This window comes from Paramisgurnus dabryanus, chromosome 16 (genome assembly GCF_030506205.2).
Source record: "Paramisgurnus dabryanus chromosome 16, PD_genome_1.1, whole genome shotgun sequence".
Lineage (NCBI taxonomy): Eukaryota > Metazoa > Chordata > Actinopteri > Cypriniformes > Cobitidae > Paramisgurnus > Paramisgurnus dabryanus.
The window spans coordinates 12,391,575-12,412,467 of record NC_133352.1 but is presented as its reverse complement, the minus strand read 5'-3'; the positions used below and the strand labels follow the sequence as shown (position 1 = coordinate 12,412,467).

Below are 20,893 nucleotides of genomic sequence, written 5' to 3'. Positions count from 1 at the left end.
CTCATAAATGTTATTTATTATGCATATTTATATTTATTTATTATTTAGTATTAAACTGCACCCGTCAAGATGACTCCCGGTACCCAGATGAGGCTGTGTTATCAGTTTCCAGGTTTTTCTGGGAATAATAAACCTTGGAATTTCACCAGTGACCAACTGAAATCAAGCATTTCAGAGTACTGTGTAATAATAAATATTTAATTGTATTATTTATAGAGCAATGATGTATCTTATCAAACGTTTGTTACATTTTATAAAAGCAATAACTTGCTGTCACTTCTACTAAATATGACTGCTTTTCAAACCTCCAAAACAAATCAAAGCATTGCTCTAAACCACTGTTACAGAAATCACGCCTGTGCACCCGGCCAAACCATGACCACCACCACAATCCCCCTTCCTGAAGCAACCCAGCTCTCACTTCACTAACTTCAGCTGTGATGAACCTCTCTCCCTTCACTCCCAGAGCCTGGAGCACTGGCTCTCAACCACACACCCACTACTGTGGGAACGGCAGAGCTTCCAGCATCTCTGGTCCCAGACTCCCTCTGTGGGAACACGGCTGTAGGGCATGATTTCTCTCTGTCTCCTTAATGAGGCCCCATTTGCACCTCCTGTTCCCAATCCCAAGCCATCAGGACCACCATTGAAGAGAGAGTTTAGATGAAAATTAAACCTGTGCTATAATGTTATAGGGGTGTATCCTTGAATAAAGCTACTGGAAGGATGGGATCCCTGGCAGCAGATCTGAATGGAAATAAGTATAAGATCCATGTTATGTGCCTATTTGCATTGGATTTAACTTCAATGATGTGACATACTTCCAAGCAAAACTTCCAAGGATACAACATAGGTTGGGATTTTTATGTCGGGATGTGATTAGACCATTAAAAGTAGGCTATTATATTATTGGTACATAAAATCATTGCTGTGCGCAGTCTTTGGTTACAGGAAAACAGAAAATTCACTTTTTCAATTTTGGACCAGGATCATTCATTAAAGTCGCAATGAAATTAAACTTATCTGTGAGCTTTATTATTTAACTCATTCCCCGCCAATATTTTTTGTGATTTTCACAAAAGTTTCACATTATGCCTTCCAGGAAAATTTTCTTCTAAAAATATATAAACATACAAATACATCAAATGAGAGAAAAGAACCTCTACTTTCAGACAAACAAACAAACAAACAAAACGGGAAATAATGTTTAAGTCTATCTATATTTTTTCTCTGCTTATAAACTCTTTAATATGGTATTTTTCTTTAAAAAAACATTTTTTAGCAAAAAGGTGAAATAATTGCATTTTTGTGAAGGAATTTTGTTAGAGATCCGATTCAGAATGATTATCAAAACATACACAGAGTTTAAAATTAGTAAATAACGTTTTGGCTTCAGTTTTTTAAGAAAAAATGGGTAATTTATCCATCTAGTGGATAATCACTGTATTGCAGATTAACACAACAATTAGGAACATGTTTAATTTATAAGATAACTTGTCAATGACAGGGAAAGAGTTAAAAAAAATTATGTGCCCTCATAATCTTTTTTGATCAGAAACGCAAATCTCCTCCCCGATCCCTCTTCACTTCTACTCATATGGTTTGGTAGTTGGGCGGGGTCCAGGAAAAGACGGCAACTATTAGCAAACAGCAACTAACTCAACTTCAATTGATCCTATAAATTCTTAATAGACGAATTCAAGTCCAGCCCTACATTTTTTCCCATTTCAGAATCCGTTTTAATCGGATATACGTCCCCACGGGGAAAATGAGACAATCGCTACTTCCGTTTCATGGCGACTTTAAGAAAGTAAATAGGATCAATGTTAATTTCATGTTGTCTTTTATTATGTTACTACTTTTCTCATTTAATTTTTGGTGTATACGGACACAAAAAACGGCACAAAATCCCACTGACTTATCCCAAATATTGACCAAAGGTACTAAGGCATCACAATATAAAGATTTGGGATGGGTCTTATAATATCATGCCAGTAAGCAAGCACCAAGTAGCCACTTAATAACATGCTGAAAATCACAATTCAATCTGCACTGAAACTTTTAAAGATGTTTTTTAAAAATTTAAAGCACTTTGTGTAATATGTTTAAAGATCAATGTTAAAAAATTACCATTTAATAAACACAATGGCGTGTCATTCTATAGGAAATAATTGCAAAACACATTTATACTGATTTCTGTGACACCAAATTAGGTTATATTTTGATAATCTCCAGGTTATCGCAGTTGTTACATGGTTAAAAAAAAAACAAATAAATACACTGTCAGAAAAAAATGGTTCCTAGATGTCACTGGGGTGGTTCCCCTTTTACATTGAACACATTTGCACCCAATGAATTCATATTAAAGGGATAGTTCGGCCAAAAATGATATTAAACCCATGATTTACTCACCCCCAAGCTGTCCGAGTTGCATATGTCCATCGTTTTTCAGACAAACACATTTTCGGATATTTTAGAAAATGTTGTAGAAATATCCATATTTAAAACTTTATTAACAAAAATAACTACCTTCCGGTAGCGCCGCCATCTTAGACTCCTTTGTATTCAGGAGAGAGTATTAGCGTAGTGTATGCACTTTTCTTAGTGACGTATGACAAATTCGGAGGGCGGGGCACAGAGCAGCAGCAGAGTAGCCTCCGTAGGCTGGATAAGCTCTCATCCTGAATGCGGACGTGACTAAGATGGCGGCGTTACCGGTAAGGTATTTATTTTCGTTAATAAAGTTTTAAATATGGATATTTCTACAACAACACTGCGCGGATTACCCTCAGAAGACCTTTGTTTATCATCCTGGAGCCGTTTGGATTTATTTTGTGAAGGATGGACGCACTTTTTTTGGACTTAAAGGTCGTGGACTATGGGTGGACCCCGTAACATTACATTAAATCAACTGAAAGATCTAAAACATTTTCTAAAATATCCGAAAATGTGTTTGTCTGAAAAAACGATGGACATATGCAACTTGGACAGCTTGGGGGTGAGTAAATCATGGGTTTAATATCATTTTTGGCCGAACTATCCCTTTAATACCTCAGATGTACATATTGGTACAACATATCTGTACCTAAATGGTACAAATTGTGACCATTTTGTGACAATACATAACACTGATCTAACTTAAAACATTTAAGACTTAAAGAGCACGAACCAACTATGTAGAAGGTGGTTCCCTGGAACAACGGTCAATTACGTGATTTAACAACCATTACACAAAATATGCAAAATGCTCCCACTGACCAATCAGCATCAAGTATTCCACAGAGCGATGCAGTAAATACCAATTCATCATTCTCTAATTTTCCTATTGATAATCGTCTACAATGCTTTATGCAACGATTATTTCCACAGCTCCGACTTTACACACAACCTGCTGTTTGCCCACAGCCACACCAGCAGCACAGAATAAGAAATGAATTGGAGTTGATTAGTCACTTACTTGAGCGGAGCGCTCCTGGGCTTGGGCTTCTCAGCGGCCTGTGAATAAAACAACAGCCCATCAGATTAAAGGTCGATACCTCCAAACATCACAATATCTGAATGTCTCACTCTGCCTTTGTTTATATGAGAGTCTGGTACTTAGAGAGAACAGTTAAGCATGACCAGAAACAGTAGATCAGTGTCGCCTGGGGTAAAATATATTGATTTGCCGCTATGTGGATTTCATTTAGGCAGAGTGTTTGTAAATTCACATTAATTCATGTAGCTCTTAAGTATCTGTAGTTTTTACTGGGCCTTATAAAACAGATGTCGTCAATTGACCATTACCCTAATGCCTCATAGTGTATATTAAATAATAACTCTTTTTTTGAAACTTTCTTTAAAAAAAACATACAGGTGGCATTTTAGCAAATTAAGTAATCATAGTTTGCTTAAAGACTTTTCAGCGTGCCGTCAGGACTTTTATATCCTCCAGTATTGTTTCTGTAGCTCAATCAGTAAAGCATTGCATTAGCAGCTCTTAATTTTATTGGTTCGATTTCAGGGGAACATGCAGAACAAAGTATAATATAAAAAAAAAAACATAACAAACCAAAATTACAAGCGGTTAAACACATAGCATGATATATAAATACTTTCAAAATTAACGCATTAATGCAAATTTATTTTAACGCCACTAATTTTAATTTAATTTAACGCCACTAATTTGTACTTTGGTTTCGTTTTTTAAAGCATGCAGAAATTATAGAAAATAGACTGCAGGACTTGCTTGATGTTAAAATAATTATTAAGAGAGATAAAGTTCGGGACCTGATTGATGTTAAAAGAGTTATTAAGAGTGACAAGACTCAAAAGCGATCTTCCTGACGGTTACGTCTGAAGCGCATGCACACAAATGCGCGAGTGCACGACCCGATATAGATAGACATTTACACAAAAATACCGTTTTAAAAATATCTATTTTGACAAGAATTCACACAGGTATGACCTATAATCTGTTATATCTGAAGTGAATGTTTGGTTAACTGTTGAGGAAAAGTATCTGTTGTGTAACATTATATTAAACCCTTGCATTAGCCTACAGCAGGGGTCACCAAACTTTTTTCTTTGGGGGCCACATCATCGTTCCTGACTGTGATGGGGGGCCGGGTCAGCTATATAACATAGAATTGTATGGCCCAGACCAAAATGACCACCAGAAGGCCTCATTGTGTAGTAGAGATTACTAGCCTGGCATAGCCAAAGTCCCCATCAGTAAACGGCTTTCCATGGGTAGCTAGTAGGTGAGCTACCTTATAGCTAGCTCGGACAGCAGCCTGGTTTACCTGAGTTTGGCAAAGGAATACATTCTTTTGTGCAGCCAGTACACCTTTCATCCTTCGAATCCTGTCTTCTCTTGCTTGCCATCACTAGCTAGCATACTCTTTGTTGCGGGTTTTGTGATGACGACACAGATTATATTCTTTGAAAACTACCACACTTTCTTTACATATAATACAAACTGCACGGTCCTTACACTGAACAAAAAATTATCGTTGGTCCACTCTTCTTTTAAAACTCTGCGCTCTCTTATCAACTTTTGTTTAATGCTAGCCATTTTGCTGTCCTGAACACTGCCAGTTCTGTGACAGTTATCTGCACGTGCATTGTCTGTTACTGCTTAATCACGAGCATGTCGGGTGACGAAAATTTGGCAAATATAGTTAATTTTATAACTAAATATCATTTTTTAACTTAAAAAATCAACAAATTACCAGATGTGAACATGTTATTACTTTCCAAAGAACAATTACAAAAATAAAATTGCCTCATAGGGCTGGTTCAAGTAGTGGGGGGCAGAGGGGCTGGGGGGCCGGTCAAAGGGGGGTGGCGGGCCTGAGTCGGCCTCATTCATTTCCACCATGACAGTTTGCTGTTTATTACGTCTGATCTGTAAGTCTGTATCAATAGTTTGTAATGAATGCATTTGACAGCGAGTGCTTTACTAGCGCATGTACGTACAGAGTTCAATCTCTCACAGTAAATGTGGATTTATTGAGATATCCACACCGATACAGATGAACACATTGCCGAGCTGCTGGTACCTGGGCCAGGTTTTGGGTTTAATGCTGCGGCCATTGATCTGTGTACAGTCCATTTATCATACAGGGAGAGAGCAAGTGATCTTCACAGTGTATTAGATGAAACAACTCAGATCATCTGTCAGAGGCTCTCTTATTGCTGTTTCCCTCTCAGTGGGGAATGCGGGCTCATTCCAGCCTGATCTCAGATGGATGTTGCTAGGCAACATGGTTGGGGGCCGTGTGTGGTGTGTGGTGTGTGGAGGTAAACCCACATGCAGCCAGTACATGCACACTCATACACCGGCACATCTGCTGGTAAACTGCTGTGAGTGTCTGATGTCGTCCGTCATACAGATAAGCGGTGTGCTTGTTTTGAGGGTTATGCATGGGGGAAACAGAGGTAGGAGTTTTGTTTGGTTTGGGGGCATCATTATTGCAATCCGGATGCAGCCGAAAAGCCAGCGTGATGAAGTGGCTTATCACAGTGCCATCAACAGTTTAAAGATATTTTGATAGTTTTTTGTATAAAGTTTAACTGTTTATACTTAACCATGGGTTAAGACATAACCTTGACTGTAAAAAAAAAATATTATATCGACAAATAATTTTATGTTACTTTAGCTTAACAAATTAAGTTAAACAATTTCAACTTGTTTTTCTAAGTAATGTCAACTTATCACAAGTCAAAACTTCAAAAAGTAGGTTGAATTGACTTGCATATTTAAAGGGGCCATGGTATGAAAATCTGACTTTTTCCATGTTTAAGTGCTATGATTGGGTCCCCAGTGCTTCTATCAACCTGGAAAATGTGAAAAAGATCAACCCAGTAACTTAGTTTTGGTAAACCATTCTCTACAAGCACATGAAAAATAGGTTGTTGAAATTTGGCTCTCCTTATGATGTCATAAGGAGCTCTTATTATAATACCGTCCTTTAATCTGCACTATTCAACCATGGCACAACCATTTAGTGCAGAGAAAAAGAGAGAAAGTAATTCACAGCACAATTGAGTTTCAATTTCAACAAACCACCATCATTGTGATCAGTGTTTGCACTTTATCCGCTCATTTGCATTTTAAAGGACACACCCAAAACGGCACATTTTTTGCACACACCTACAAAACGACAATTTTAACATGCTATAATAAATTATTTATATGGTATTTTGAGCTAAAATTTCACGTATGTGCTCTGGGAACACCAAAGATTTATTTGAGATCTTAAAAAAATATTGTGACATGGCCCCTTAAAGTCGTTTAAATGTCATGCTCCCTTTTTCTCTTCTGATACCTGGGCTCCTAGTTTCTTCTGATAACGAATACTGATCCGATACCTGGGTGTGTATGTGGGCGAGTAAGCGTGAAGAAACTGAGCTCAGTGTTGGCATTGACTTCACAAAGTTATTGTTTAAATGATAAAGCAAAACATATCTGGCCTGCAGCCTAAGCACAGGCACTGCACTTCTGAACAATGGTAAACACAAAATAAAAATAGCAAACCCTTTTAAATCTCCAACATAAATGAGTGTTTAGCACTATTGGGTTTTTTTATTTACTGAAAACCACATAAATTGTCACTGCAATTTCACAAAATTCTCCCGTAATGCAGGCTCATGCAAAGCATGCTTGGGAACTTGAAATCCACTTCAACCAGTCGTGTTGATTTAACGTTAAACTGAATTAAATTTGCACTGCCAGACTCTTACTTAGCTTAACTGGCAGATTGAATGCCATAAACCTCAACCAAAAGTTTGTAATTATTTGCAGTGTTTGTTAAAATGAGGCTGTTGTATTGAAATGACTCCATTTGGAAGTAATAAATACATTTTTGAGTTAGCCAAGTTCCTAGACTCATTTTATTTAAGTATTAGGAACTCAAACTGGTGAAAGCATTGAACACACATAAAACTTTTAAGCTGAATAAACTTTCTCACTGGTATGAGTACAGTTCACTCATTTTAAATGATTACATTTGCTGTTTGGGTTTGAGCGCATATTACTATCCATGTATGAATTGAAATACATACAGTGAACTAGAGTGTTTTTATTATCTGAAATACATTTGACAGTAATATTATTTATTTTTAAGTGAAAAAGATCTTCAAATGCAGACACAAATCTAACAATGTAAACTGAAAGGGTATTTTAGTTCTATAATATTACTGTTTGAAAAATCTAGGAACATAAAAATATTATATATGAATAATATAAGAAAAATGCCTTTGTAAATGAAAGGCATTTAAATTTTTGAATACAAAAGCAGAAAAAAGTCCTTTTAAAACACTAAGTGCACCCACAATGTAGAGCCTTGAGTAATAAAGCAGAGCTCATCCTTCTCTGGCCTTGCTTTTGTGTAACCATTGTGTTCTTCAGGGTGAGATGTCTTCAAATGCTATATTAAGTTACTTGTTTTAAAGTTGCTAATACTTGTGCTACCCATCGAAACTGCAGCATGGCATTTGAGACATGTCCCCTTTTTACTGGTCTGAAATATTGACAAACTGAGGACATACGGCTAGCGTGACTGAATTTATGAGTTTTGATTTGCAGCGTTTTTCAGGCATAACTAAAATTTGAATCGTTATGAATATTGAATCGTTACATGGGTTCAAGTACTTGTTACCGATACCAATTTTTTTGAGGTATCGGCAGCATTTCATACAACCCTAACCCTAACCTTTTACATGTACATTCCTAAACCCTGGGGTAACATTATAATTTGCAAATCGGCAGTGTCCACCATCATGATTGGATAAATAGAGCTGTGTCAGACTTAAGTAAAATAGCACGCTACCGCTTTAAATAACAGTTACTGTGGGTTTACACCATCCGAGTTTGAGGCGACAAAATCGCGTCTACCGTGAACAGTTTGCCGTTTGAACAGTTTGAGTTTACTCGCTTCATTTGCGTGTGAACGCCACGCATGAAATTCTAGACATCGAGAAATTTGCATCATGGGAGGGGCTTCTGTGACTCCCCTCGCTTTCTTTAATCACGTCACTACTAAAGCAAGCTCCTGATTGGTTAACGCGACGCGTTTTTCCGCCAAAGTTCACATTTTTCAACTTGCGCGTTTGCCACGCAATGCTCAATTCGCGAGAACTAGACAGGCGAATGAAGCGTAATCGTGTCTACTGCGCCGCGCTAAACGTCTCATTCGCACCGCGAGACAGACATGCGTCAACGCGTCTTCACATTGACTTAACATTGAAATCACTCGCGCTTGATGCCTCTACCGCGGCTGGTGTAAACGCAGCATTAGGCTTTTCACACTGCGCTTAACCCTGAGTTATTTTCATTCTAAACCCCGCTTTTAACCCCAGGTTAAGAAGCGCTTAATTAACTCATTCCCTGCCAGCCTATTTTTAGAAAAGCTTTTTGTGATTTTCATAAAAGTTCCACAAAATTTTTTTCTATAAATATAAATAAACATACAAATATATCAAGTAAAAGAACAGACCCTCTGACAAACATTTTTCATCCTATCTTCAGTGGCGTGTTTACCCACCACGCAAACCACGCAATTGCGTGGGGCCTCGCGGGCTTTGGGGGCCCCCTGCTGGCCACAAGGTGTGGGAAAGTATGTTACGTTTATTCAGACCCGAATCTAAGGTACGGATAAAGCACGCGCGAGCGAGAGATGTGGGAGTATGCACGTAGAATAATATTTGCGCTCATCCTCGCGAGGGCACATATAGGCTACTTCATGAGCGAAACTCTACGGGAAAGCGCACCTCTGCTCAGCGCACACAAATGCAGCCACACAAGTGCTGGAATGAGCGCTCGCTCGACTCTCTCTGTGCTCTCGTAACTGCACAACATTCACTCGATGGTTAAGTTTACTTTAAAGACTTTGGGCTTCAGACCTGTGATTGGTGGTTCGGTTTGATGACACGCATCTTTTGTTCCACACTCGTACAGGTATAAACATGATAAAGACACCACGCAGGGGTTTTAATCACGTCGAAAATAGACGACAAATCATATTCTGTATCTCATCATTGTCATTAAAATATTATCTTTAGTGTATTTCTAGTCTATATGCTTGTTGTATCTCACAGTAAGTTTGTTTTTGCAATATGAAAATAAGAGTTTTATGTGATTCCCATCCATAAATTCAAGCAATAACCAACTTACAATGTTGTTTGCTGGTGTTAATTAGTTCAGTTTGTTAGATCAGTATGAATCTTAATCTAATGCTTCCTCTTTTTCCTCATTTAGTTTTTTTTTAGTAAGATTTCAGACACTGAAGTTGCAGTATTAATTACATTGTTTTAAATACATCCTATAATACATTTGCAAGCAAAATATATATCTGAGAGGGGCGTGAAAAAATTTTTTAAACCAAGAATTTTTGTCATACCAAACTAACAATTTAGTGTTATTTTAAGCAGTGTAAAACAAAATAAACCAGGTTTATATATCTCACTTAATTCTATATACTGAATATTATTGTTGTGCAATTCAAATGAAAAACCTTGGGCAATGCTGGGGCATGGGGGCCCCGGTTCTTGGACTTTGCAAAGGGCCACCAAAATGGTAAACACGCCACTGCCTATCTTCACTTGCTCTCGGTTTATAACCTCTTAAATTTGGTGCAAAAAGCTGAAATAAATCCATTTTGTAAAATAATTTTGTTAGAGATTAGATTCAGAATGTTTATCAAAATAGTTTAAAATTAATTAAATTAGTTTTTGCTTCAGTTTTTTTTTAAACTGGGTAAGAGCTCCATCTAGTGCATAATAGCGGAATTACAGATTACCGTAAAAACTTGTCAGGAAATTGGCATGGAAATGTTTTATCTTAATTGACGAGATAACTTGTCAATGGCTTGGAAAGAGTTAATAAACAGGGTTATCCCCAAAATTAACCTAGGGTTATGAAACCCTCCTCTGAAGCACGGTTAACCCTGCATTGTCGTGGCAAACGTGTACAGTGTGAAATGAAATATCTCTTTAAACGTGTAGTTGGTGTAGTTGTAAAAACTCAGATAAAAGCCAGGGCAAAATGTTACTTCCCATGTGTCCATCTTTTCAATATTAAAGTGCTGCCAACTAATTAATGCAGTACATTTCAGAGGTGAAATTTTCGGTCAGGAACACAAGAGACAACCCTAGTACAAAACAAGATGATGTTTGTGATTGGGTCATAACAAGGCGAGGACCAGAGAGAAATGGAGATGTGTCTGTTTGCTGGCCACTGTGAGATAGAGACACTATTACATATGCAGCTCTCTGTCAATCCTCCCCCACATATCTCACAATGCTCCAATAACAAAACAAAGGAGTGCAAGTCTATGTGTGTGTGTGTTTGATAGACATGCCTCGAAGCATACTGTTTGTCTATACAGTATAGGCAGTATGACACTATACTCATTTTTGTGTTTTAGTTACTACTGTAGAAAACAGAACATGTTGCTTTTTAAATTATTTATATGGCGTCAGACTCTGGTGGTCAAGATCATTTCACATGCAGGGTAAATGATCTGAACTGAGACAGATCAGAGAAATACATCTTGAAAATGACTTGGATTATACGTTTGTGTTACAATATTTGTGATGTATATTTGCATATGTAGACAGGTGTTTGTATGTTATTCACTAAACTCTCAGAAAAAAACTTACAAGAAGGTACAAACGTTGTCACTGGGACGGTACATTTTCAAAAGGTACACTTTTGTAAAAGGTACATATCTGAATCAAAATCATACATATAAGTACCTTTATAAAAGGTACCATCCCAGTGACAACATTTCTATCTATTTTTTTCTAATAATGTATAAATCAGCACACAATGAGTTAAAATCTCATGACATACACCGTACGGGGGTGCAGCTAAAAAAATATTAGATTTAAATGGGGAGATTTTTAATAAGCAAAAACAATATCTTGGTAAAAAAATGTTAAATAGGTTTCAATGTTGCAAAAAGTGTTTATAACATTGTTATAATAATCTTATAACATATTTATAACAGCCCAGTTACCTGTTCTGTGTCGTCTTCATCACTGCTGATTTTCAGATCATCCTCTAGCATTCTGCAAAAAAAAAAAAAACAAAGTTATGAACACAACAAAGAGACGAACAGTAAAATTTCATTTGAAATAAAACAAATAACAACTGAGGTTTGTACCATTTTTAATCTAAAAAGGTGTCAACACTTGCATTTGTAAAAGAAAACAAAAAACATGATGTCATGTGACAAATAGTAAGGGTGCAATGACATCATCCAGGCAGCCTGTTGACCCTTATGTCTGTATGAACACTTTCTCTAGACCTGATTGGCTCCAGAACACACAACGACCAAGAAATAAAGACAAACAGACGTATTTTTCCTTAAAACTAAAACAAGAAAACCTCTTTAAAAGACCAAAATCTGTTCATGGTTTAGTTTTCTATGACCTAAGCTGTCGTGCAGGACTGTAGATGGAGGAGAACTTTAAACAAAACTACCAGTCATTACCCTGGTAATATCTAACAGATGTCGAGAGAAACCTACATAAGAAAGCAGGTGGTGATAGAGTACTGCCATTAAACGTGCCTTTTCAACTAACAGATGACTTGCAGGTAGAGTTCATGTATTTTACTGTATAAATGTCTGTCTCAACCTTAATATTCATTTCTCAGATCAGAATATAGCCGAGAATAAGATGCAAATAAGAATAACAAAAGAAATGGAAATAAAGAGAAAGATTTTCCATTAATCAAATTAATTCATTGATTCTGGAAAGATGTGCCGTTGCAACACGTTCTCACTCCCAGCTCCATACTGTTAACCCTCACTTTGTTTTAACCCAAATAAATAAGTACACTTAATCTAAACCCTGAAAAATGAATCCATTACTCAAGTGTGTTAGTTTAATGTGCAAATTGAATGATTTATCTCATTCAACAAGAAGTTTTAGCTAAATCAATTTATTTTAGCTTATTTAAAGGACGAGCCCACATTTGGGGAATTTAGCTTATTCACCGTATCCCCCAGGGTTAGATAAGTCCATACATACCTTTCTCATCTCTGTGCGTTCTGTAACTCTGTCTGACGCAGCCCCCGCTAGCTTAGCTTAGCACAAAGACTGGAAGTGAATGGCTCCAGCTAGCAAACTGCCCCCAATAAGTGATTAAATAATGCGAACATTTTCCTATTTATGTGTTGTGGTTTTTATACTCACACCGTGTACAAATAACAAGGTCACAGTATACATAATGGGAACTATTCTCAGAAGACAAAGCACTGCTACTTGGCCGGAGTGATTTGCTCACAGCACCCGAGAAACCCTGTGGTGAGGAGCAGAGAGTACGGTCAGCGTTGTGCAAATCACTTTGCACAGTAGCAGTGCTTCGCCTTGTGAGAATATAGTTCCCAGTATGTATACTGTTAAAAGGTGGCTGTGTTACATTTGACCTTGTTATTTGTACAAGGTGTGACTATAAAAACCACAACACATAAATAGGAAAAAGTTTGCGTTATTTTGTCACTTATTGGGAGCAGTTTGCTAGCTGGAGCCATTCACTTCTAGTCTTTGTGCTAAGCTAAGCTAGCGGGGGCTGCGTCAGACCGAGTTACAGCATGCACGGAGATGAGAAAGGTATGTATGGACTTATCTAACTCTGGGGGACACAGTGAATAAGCTAAATTCCCAAAATGTGGGAGTGTTCCTTTAAATCTCTGGATTTTAAAAATCATGTGTTGCAACATGCATAAATTCTCTTCTAAGGTTATATAAATGTTGTTTTGCTGTCTGTTGTCTTTATTTATAGTTGTTTAGCAGTTGTTTGTGTTATCGTTGTTGCTTATTATTTTTGTAGTGAAGCTACTGTCACCATTATTGAGACTTGTGTGTTGAGTGTTGAGGTCTCTGTGTAAAGTTGAAGCCTTTGCTTTACTTGATGTTAGCTTTGCTTTGCAAGGTGGCCTTTTTTTGAGAGGCAAAGATTGCAAAGTTTTCTTAACATTACAAATTTTATAAAACTATGTTAAAATAATGCTTGTGAAATTAAGTTGCAGAATAGGAAATGTTTTGTTAATCTAACAAGAATATATTGCTGGAATGAGATGTTTTACTTTAGTGAATAAACAATTTAAATTGCCTGCTCAGCAATTTTAACTCTTTCCCTGCCATTGACCAGTTATTTTGTCAATTAAGAGAAAACATTTGCATGAAAAAAAAAAATTTAATTGAATTATCCACTAGACTCACTTTTACCCAATTTATAAAAAAACATATTTAAGAGTTTAGAAACATAGAAAAAAATTAAGATAGGATCAAACTAATTTTTCCCCGTTTTGTTTGTTTGTTTATTGTTTGTTTGAAAACAGAGGGTCTGTTCTTTTATTTAATATATTTGTATGTTTATACATTTTTGTGAAAGTTTGTGAAAATCACAAAAAAAGCTGGTGGGCAACTTTTTAAAAAAGGCTGCCGGGGAATGATTTAAGTAGATTTAACTTAAAGTTACTTGTTTGTTTAACAAGGCAAAATTGAAATTTTCAGGGCATGTTTTTTAAGTTGAATCAATGCTTTTAACGCACAGGATACCCCTCTGGTATCACTTTTTCAATGTGCACGTTACTTGACCGAATGTGTTTGTCTTATGCATCAGATCAGCACAAAGTTAATCCTTCACTCTAAAAACAAATGGTGCTAAATAGCACTAAAAGTGGTTCTTGGCTTGTAATCATAAAAGAACCATTTTAAGTGCCAAATAGCACCGATGAAGTACCTGTGTAGCACCTGTGTAGAACCATATTGTGCTACAGTATGTAAAACCATATGTGGTGCTATAGTGGTGCTATATGACCCCCGTATGGTTCTTCATAGGTGCTATATATATTTTTTTCATATTTGCATTCATAACAGGTTTGCTACGTGCTGCAATCCAACTGTACGATGCATTTAACTGTGTGTAGAGGTATAACACATTTTTGTCAAGAAAGGAAGCCACGAAATTTTCCACATATATATTTAAATCTGGTGAACACGGTATTTAACCTGGGAGAAATCCCAGAATACTGAAGTAATTCCATATTGATACAAGATAATACCAGACTAACATGAGTATCATGAGAAACATTTCCATGTTTAATAGCTGCCACGGCACATAGTGTCTAAAGTAATTTTTTTATTTCTCATGTAAATCAGTCCAGATGTAGAATGTTCTGTTGATTAAATGTAAAAAACATCTGACAATATCACTTTTTCCTATTGCTTCAACTTGAATTTTTCCATCGGTAAGTCCAGGTTTCATACAGTACACCGTGTGTGTGTGTGTGTGTGTGTGTGTGCGTGTGCATGTGCGTGTGTGCGTGTGCGTGTGTGTGTGCAGTAGTCTTGGATGCAGGTTTTGAATGACAGCCCAGTCATAAATTATTTATGCTTTGTGGAGCTCACAAGAGTTCAGACAGAAATGTGCAAATTCAACTACATACTTTTCAGTTTTGTAACCATCATTAGAAGATTGAATAACTGACAACATTATTTTTGTGATTTACGGTTTTCTACTGTACATAAACATTCTGTAAAAAATTAACCTTGATATCTTTAATAGTAACTGATTATGGCCACATCAAAGATTGGAATTAAAGTAAAAAAATCAATAATTGAAATCATTCATTTGAAACAGTTATTTAGTTACTTGCTAACAGCACCCCTGTATAACAGGTGGAAAGTGATTTATTGGTGGAAAATGACTTTGGGCAACAAATAAAACCGTCAAAACTGCCTCGTCTCAGGAAGACTTCATAGCAGCAAGCGGAAAAGCTGGTAAAACTTTCCATCGTACATCACGTAAAGGAGCTGCCGCTTGTTCCACTACACAAAAACAGTCCCTGGGTGTAGCCAGAAGGTTGTTGAAGACATCTGAGTGCTTTAAACAACCTTCGTGTGATCACGTTATGGATTCTTTTGGCATCCCCTGCATTGATTTTTCTGTCTCAGTATATAAGATAAGGTGAATGCAGCCACCACCAGCAAATACAATGTCTTTAGTACGACCTGTGTACACCAAAGGAACTGAGATGCTTCAAAAAACAGTTACTAAAGGTACAATAATGTCATCTCACTTGCAAAGGACCTACCGTTTTAGCTACTGGACTGCACTGAAAACAATACAGTTTAAAAAAATAATGTAAAATCAAGACAGTGATTTATATGCATAGCAGGTTAATAAGTATAACCTAAGCCAAGAAACACAATTGTACAGCAACACACTTAAAGCTTTCTAACTGTTAGCACATGAAAAGACAAACACAAGCTGGTGTGCTTTACCTCAGAGTCACCTCTCATTAAAACAAAGTTTTATTGGGTGGGAAGAGTCAGACGCCTACCAGTTTAGCCAAGTATATACTCACCTAAAGGATTATTAGGAACACCTGTTCAATTTCTCATTAATGCAATTACCAATTATCTAATCAACTAATCACATGGCAGTTGCTTCAATGCATTTAGGGGTGTGGTCCTGGTCAAGACAATCTCCTGAACTCCAAACCGAATGTCAGAATGGGAAAGAAAGGAGATTTAAGCAATTTTGAGCGTGGCATGGTTGTTTGTGCCAGACGAGAAGGTCTGAATATTTCACAATCTGCTCAGCTACTGGGATTTTCACCCACAACCATTTCTAGGGTTTACAAAGAATGGTGTGAAAAGAGAAAAACATCCAGTATGCGGCAGTCCTGTGGGTAAAAATGCCTTGTTGATTCTAGAGGTCAGAGGAGAATGGGCCGACTGATTCAAGCTGATAGAAGAGCAACTTTGACTGAAATAACCACTCGTTACAACCGAGGTATGCAGCAAAGCATTTGTGAAGCCACAACACGCACAACCTTGAGGCGGATGGACTACAACAGCAGAAGACCCCACCAGGTACCACTCATCTCCACTACAAATAGGAAAAAGAGGCTACAATTTGCACAAGCTCACCAAATTGGACAGTTGAAGACTGGAAAAATGTTGCCTGGTCTGATGAGTCTCAATTTCTGTTGAGACATTCAGATGTAGAGTCAGAATTTGGTGTAAACAGAATGAGAACCTGGATCAATCATGCCTTGTTACCACTGTGCACTGTGGGGGATGTTTTCTTAGCACACTTTAGGTCCCTTAGTGCCAATTGGGAATCGATTAAATGCCACAGCATACCTAAGCATTGTTTCTGACCATGTCCATCCCTTTATGACCACCATGTACCCATCCTCTGATGGCTACTTCCAGCAGGATAATGTACCATGTCACAAAGCTCGAATCATTTAAAACTGGTTTTTTGAACATGACAATGAGTTCATTGTACTAAAATGCCCCCCACAGTCACCAGATCTCAACCCAATAGAGCATCTTTGGGATGTGGTGTAATGGGAGCTTCGTGCCCTGGATGTGCATCCCACAAATCTCCATCAACTGCAAGATGCTATCCTATCAATATGGGCCAACATTTCTAAAGAATGCTTTCAGCACCTTGTTGAATCAATGGCACGTAGAATTTAGGCAGTTCTGAAGGTGAAAGGGGGTCAAACACAGTATTAGTATGGTGTTCCTAATAATCCTTTAGGTGAGTGTGCGTATTCTCTCACCGGTTAATCTGGGTGTGACAAACCTGAAGATCCCGGTATCACCGGGTGGGAGGGTCTTATATATTTGCATACATTATCCTTTTGCTTTTAAATTGAATTGAAGAGACAATTGTTTAAATACAACGCTTGCGTAATCTGTGTTAAATCCCTTATGAATCCTTGTGTAGCAGCGAGCCTTTACTTTCACTTTTAAAATAACAGCAATGCAAACCTCAATATATGACTGTAAACTTTAGTCAAAATGTGTAGATGCCAATTACTTACAAAAGCAACAATACATAACCAGCACAACAAATAAATATCATGCTGAGAACTAGAGAAAGGTGACTTTTAAAATAGTGAAATGTCTGTTGTTGAGAAATCAATATAAAATTATAAAGGTTGACAAATGATAAATAGCTAACCAAAGTACAACATCTCAAAGAAAGACAACTTTATACAACTTTTATTAAAAAGAGTAAAAAAATACAGGAAACTAACAAGTTAAACATCTGAGCTATAGAATTACAAATCAAGCTCTCTGTCATGGTGCTCAAATTTGTGGATACACAGATATTTGGGAAAGCGGACAGATGTTTTGGAGGGCAGAAAAGGCATCCAAAGTAAACAGAGTATATAAGAGCACATGAGCAGACCTGTGCCACTTCACTGCCAGGCTCTGGTTCGGGTCTCATGGGTTGGCTCCGGGCAACATGCCAGCTAATCTCCCATAATTGTGAAAGTGGAACACTCGCTGGTCATTACTAACTTTCTTCGTGTTACGCTTAGGGAACCTGCAAATTGCATGGCACCTGCTACTTGTTTCCATAGCCGCCTGCCAGCTACCTGATAGGCAAAGCTCAACTAATGATAAATTCCATGGAGATTCAATGGAATTGACAGAAACGCCAATTATGATCACAAAAGCCTTGTAGCGATTCTTCAGTCAATTCACTCTAAGTTTATATGTATAGCACATCTAACAACAGCAATCATAAAGTGTTAGTCTAGACCAGCACTTCCCAAACCTGTTTCTAGAGGAAACTACACATTTCAGTGCTTCCCTTATCTGTCAATCTATGAAAGATTCGGTTTCAAAAACTATTGCATGATTTTTGCTGTCAAAACTAAAATAGTTCAAACTTTCTTGCTGTGAGGCAACAGTGCTACCCACTGTGCCACCCACCCATCTTTCATTTTAAACGCATTGTAAAAGATGTTTCACTGAATTTATTTCACTTTAGTATCACTTCAGTACAAAAATCAGGACAAAATTGAATAAAAGTTGTAAAAAGTCTGGTCCACGCTGCAGTTTATTCTGGCCAAGAACAGCCCACATGCACAGGAAGGAGCCGTGTGATTTGTATTTTTTGTCTAAGAGCTTTAGTGTCTGGTAAATGTGCATAACTGATATAACAGATAGTTGAAAATACAGATGGGTTCAAGGATATCTCATTTATTTATACTTTCAAATTACTGTATATTCATGTCATGAATCTCACAAACGTGCAAATCCATCTACTACAGTATATTTGACCGTGCTCAACTTAGTCTCACACTATTTTACAGTATTTACAATAAACGCGGGGTTAATTGTAATACGGTTTACATATTTACACAGGGCCGAGCAATCTGTGCTTTTGGTCTTTTTCTCTTCCTGTCAGAAGATGTTCTCCTGTGAATTTGTGAAAAGTTTTGAAGTGTTTTGGTTAAAATATTGAACAAAGAGGGCCCTATTTTAACGATCTGAAATGCAAGTACGAAGCGCAAAGCGCAAGTGAGTTTGTGGGCGGATCTTGGGCGCTGTTGCTATTTTCCCGGCGTGAGAAATAACTCTTGCGCTGGGCGCAAATCAATAAGGGGTTGGTCTGAAGTAGGTTCATTATTCATAGGTGTGGTTTGGGCGTAACGTCAAATAAACCAATCAGAACGCTATTCAACATTCCCTTTAAACGCAAGGGCGCAAGTTCCATGGCGGGTTGCTATTATTATGACGGATTTACCAGGCGCACGCCATGAGCGGTTCACAGCCGAGGAGACCGACGTTCTTGTAAGAGCAGTCAAAGACAGAGAAGTTGTTTTTGGATAGGAGAAACCCACCCAAATCAGCGTCGGTTAAACAGGCGTGAGAGGAAATAGCCACAATTGTCTCATCAGCTGGCATCCCCATCGTTGTGCCAAGCACTACAATGATGTCAGGAGACGGGGGAATCCCAAGCTTGCCAGCATAAATCGGGCACGACGTGTAACGGGACGTGGATCTGCCTACACATGACCTGACGCCAGCAGAGGACATCGCAGCGTCCACCCTCACCGCTGAAAGGGTTTGGGGGCTTTGAAATCGGACCCAAGAAACGCAAGCAAGGTCCAACCCCAAAATACTCTTACAAATCAAGTTCATATACATTAAGGTTTCTTATGAAAACATTTTAATTATTATTTACATCAAATAAACGTAATACAGCCACACAACAAACTTATGAAAATATTTTAAACGTTACTTGCATGATCATTTTTTAACACAGCCACACAAAATAAATGAAAACTATCACCACAATGCTCACCACAATGATTTCCCTTATCTCATGTGTTAATATTTTGTTGTGTAACAATTTATGATTTGCAAAAATAACTGTTGCATCTGTGTAGATTAGATAAGCAAAGTGTGTGCGCGTTGTGCACGCTATACAAGCATGCGCCCTTAAAATAGCATAATGAACCACGCGCAACGCGCCACTGACTTTAAACTTTTTTTTTTCTGGTCAGTGGCGCAATTGTTTTTTGAAACTGCAAAATAGCAACAGGGATGGTTTGCGCCGGAAGACGCCTCTTTTTTTGCGCTGAACCGCCCAGGGAGCGCAAGTTCATTCCCTAGTTTGCCGACGTGCGTCTGTTGAGGGAAAAACCAGCTGTGCGCCGGTGCAAAATACGAATGATACATGCGTCACTGACAAAGTCAATTGCGCTGGGTGCAAGATAGGGCCCAGAGTGTTTTGGAGGCATAAAAGTCAATTTCTTCATCTTATGTTTTTTTCGATTTCTGAATTTGGTGTGTAAGTCACCAAATCAAACCTTATATTATTTTAATCACTGTCTTGTTACCTAAAACATAACTTCATCTTTAAACATGTCAGAAACTTCTAGTAACTGATAGATGGGATTGAAAACATTATTACACAGCGGGGTTAGATGCCACACAGTGTTACAACTAAAGCCTCCAGTATAGAATGATAATGAAATGAAAACAATGTAAATATTATTTATCAAAATGATAATTGTTAATACAATATCAGGGGAAATAACTCACAATTATATATTTTTTAATTGTCCAGCCCTTTCGAAAAAATCTATTTATATACATTGATGCATAATACAAGGATGGTTATGGGATCATGAATGGATGAATGTCTGGATATCTATCTATTAAAGGCAAATATATAAACAATATCCACTTTTAGTATATAAACTAAATTTTATTGAATTATTTGTGATTATAACAAAATTCTCTAGCAGGTGTTGCAACAAACCCAAAGTTTGTTTCAAGGAACCTCACCTATGGGGTAAGTTGTAACGTTTGCACTCCTGTCACTTTCGGTGTAATTGTATGATAACGGTAGGTCCCACTTACAAACTTTAAGTGTTCATTTGTAGCAGAGATGTGTGTAAAAAAGATAAATCTAACTTAAATATTGTTTGAATGATAGAGCCAAGGCCAAAAAGCTTTGTGCCCCGCTGTCCCCTATGACATTTATGTAAGTGACTTACAGTGTAATACATGGACACTGTATAAGGGGAGTTCTCTGGGTTTGAACCCATGACTTTTGCAATGCGAACAC

The 20,893-nt window shown here is 37.5% G+C and overlaps 1 protein-coding gene across 1 annotated transcript in view; it reads right to left on the bottom strand.

The window, feature by feature from the left end:
- The window catches only part of aff2 (AF4/FMR2 family, member 2), a 309,260-nt gene that overhangs the window by 137,743 nt on the left and 150,624 nt on the right, over positions 1–20,893 (bottom strand). Inside the window, exons 8-9 of the mRNA XM_073812202.1 lie at positions 11,505–11,556; positions 3,458–3,495 (exon numbers count right to left, since the gene is read on the bottom strand). Of these exons, the coding sequence (XP_073668303.1) occupies positions 3,458–3,495; positions 11,505–11,556 (90 nt within the window). The remainder of the gene's footprint in view (positions 1–3,457; positions 3,496–11,504; positions 11,557–20,893) is intronic.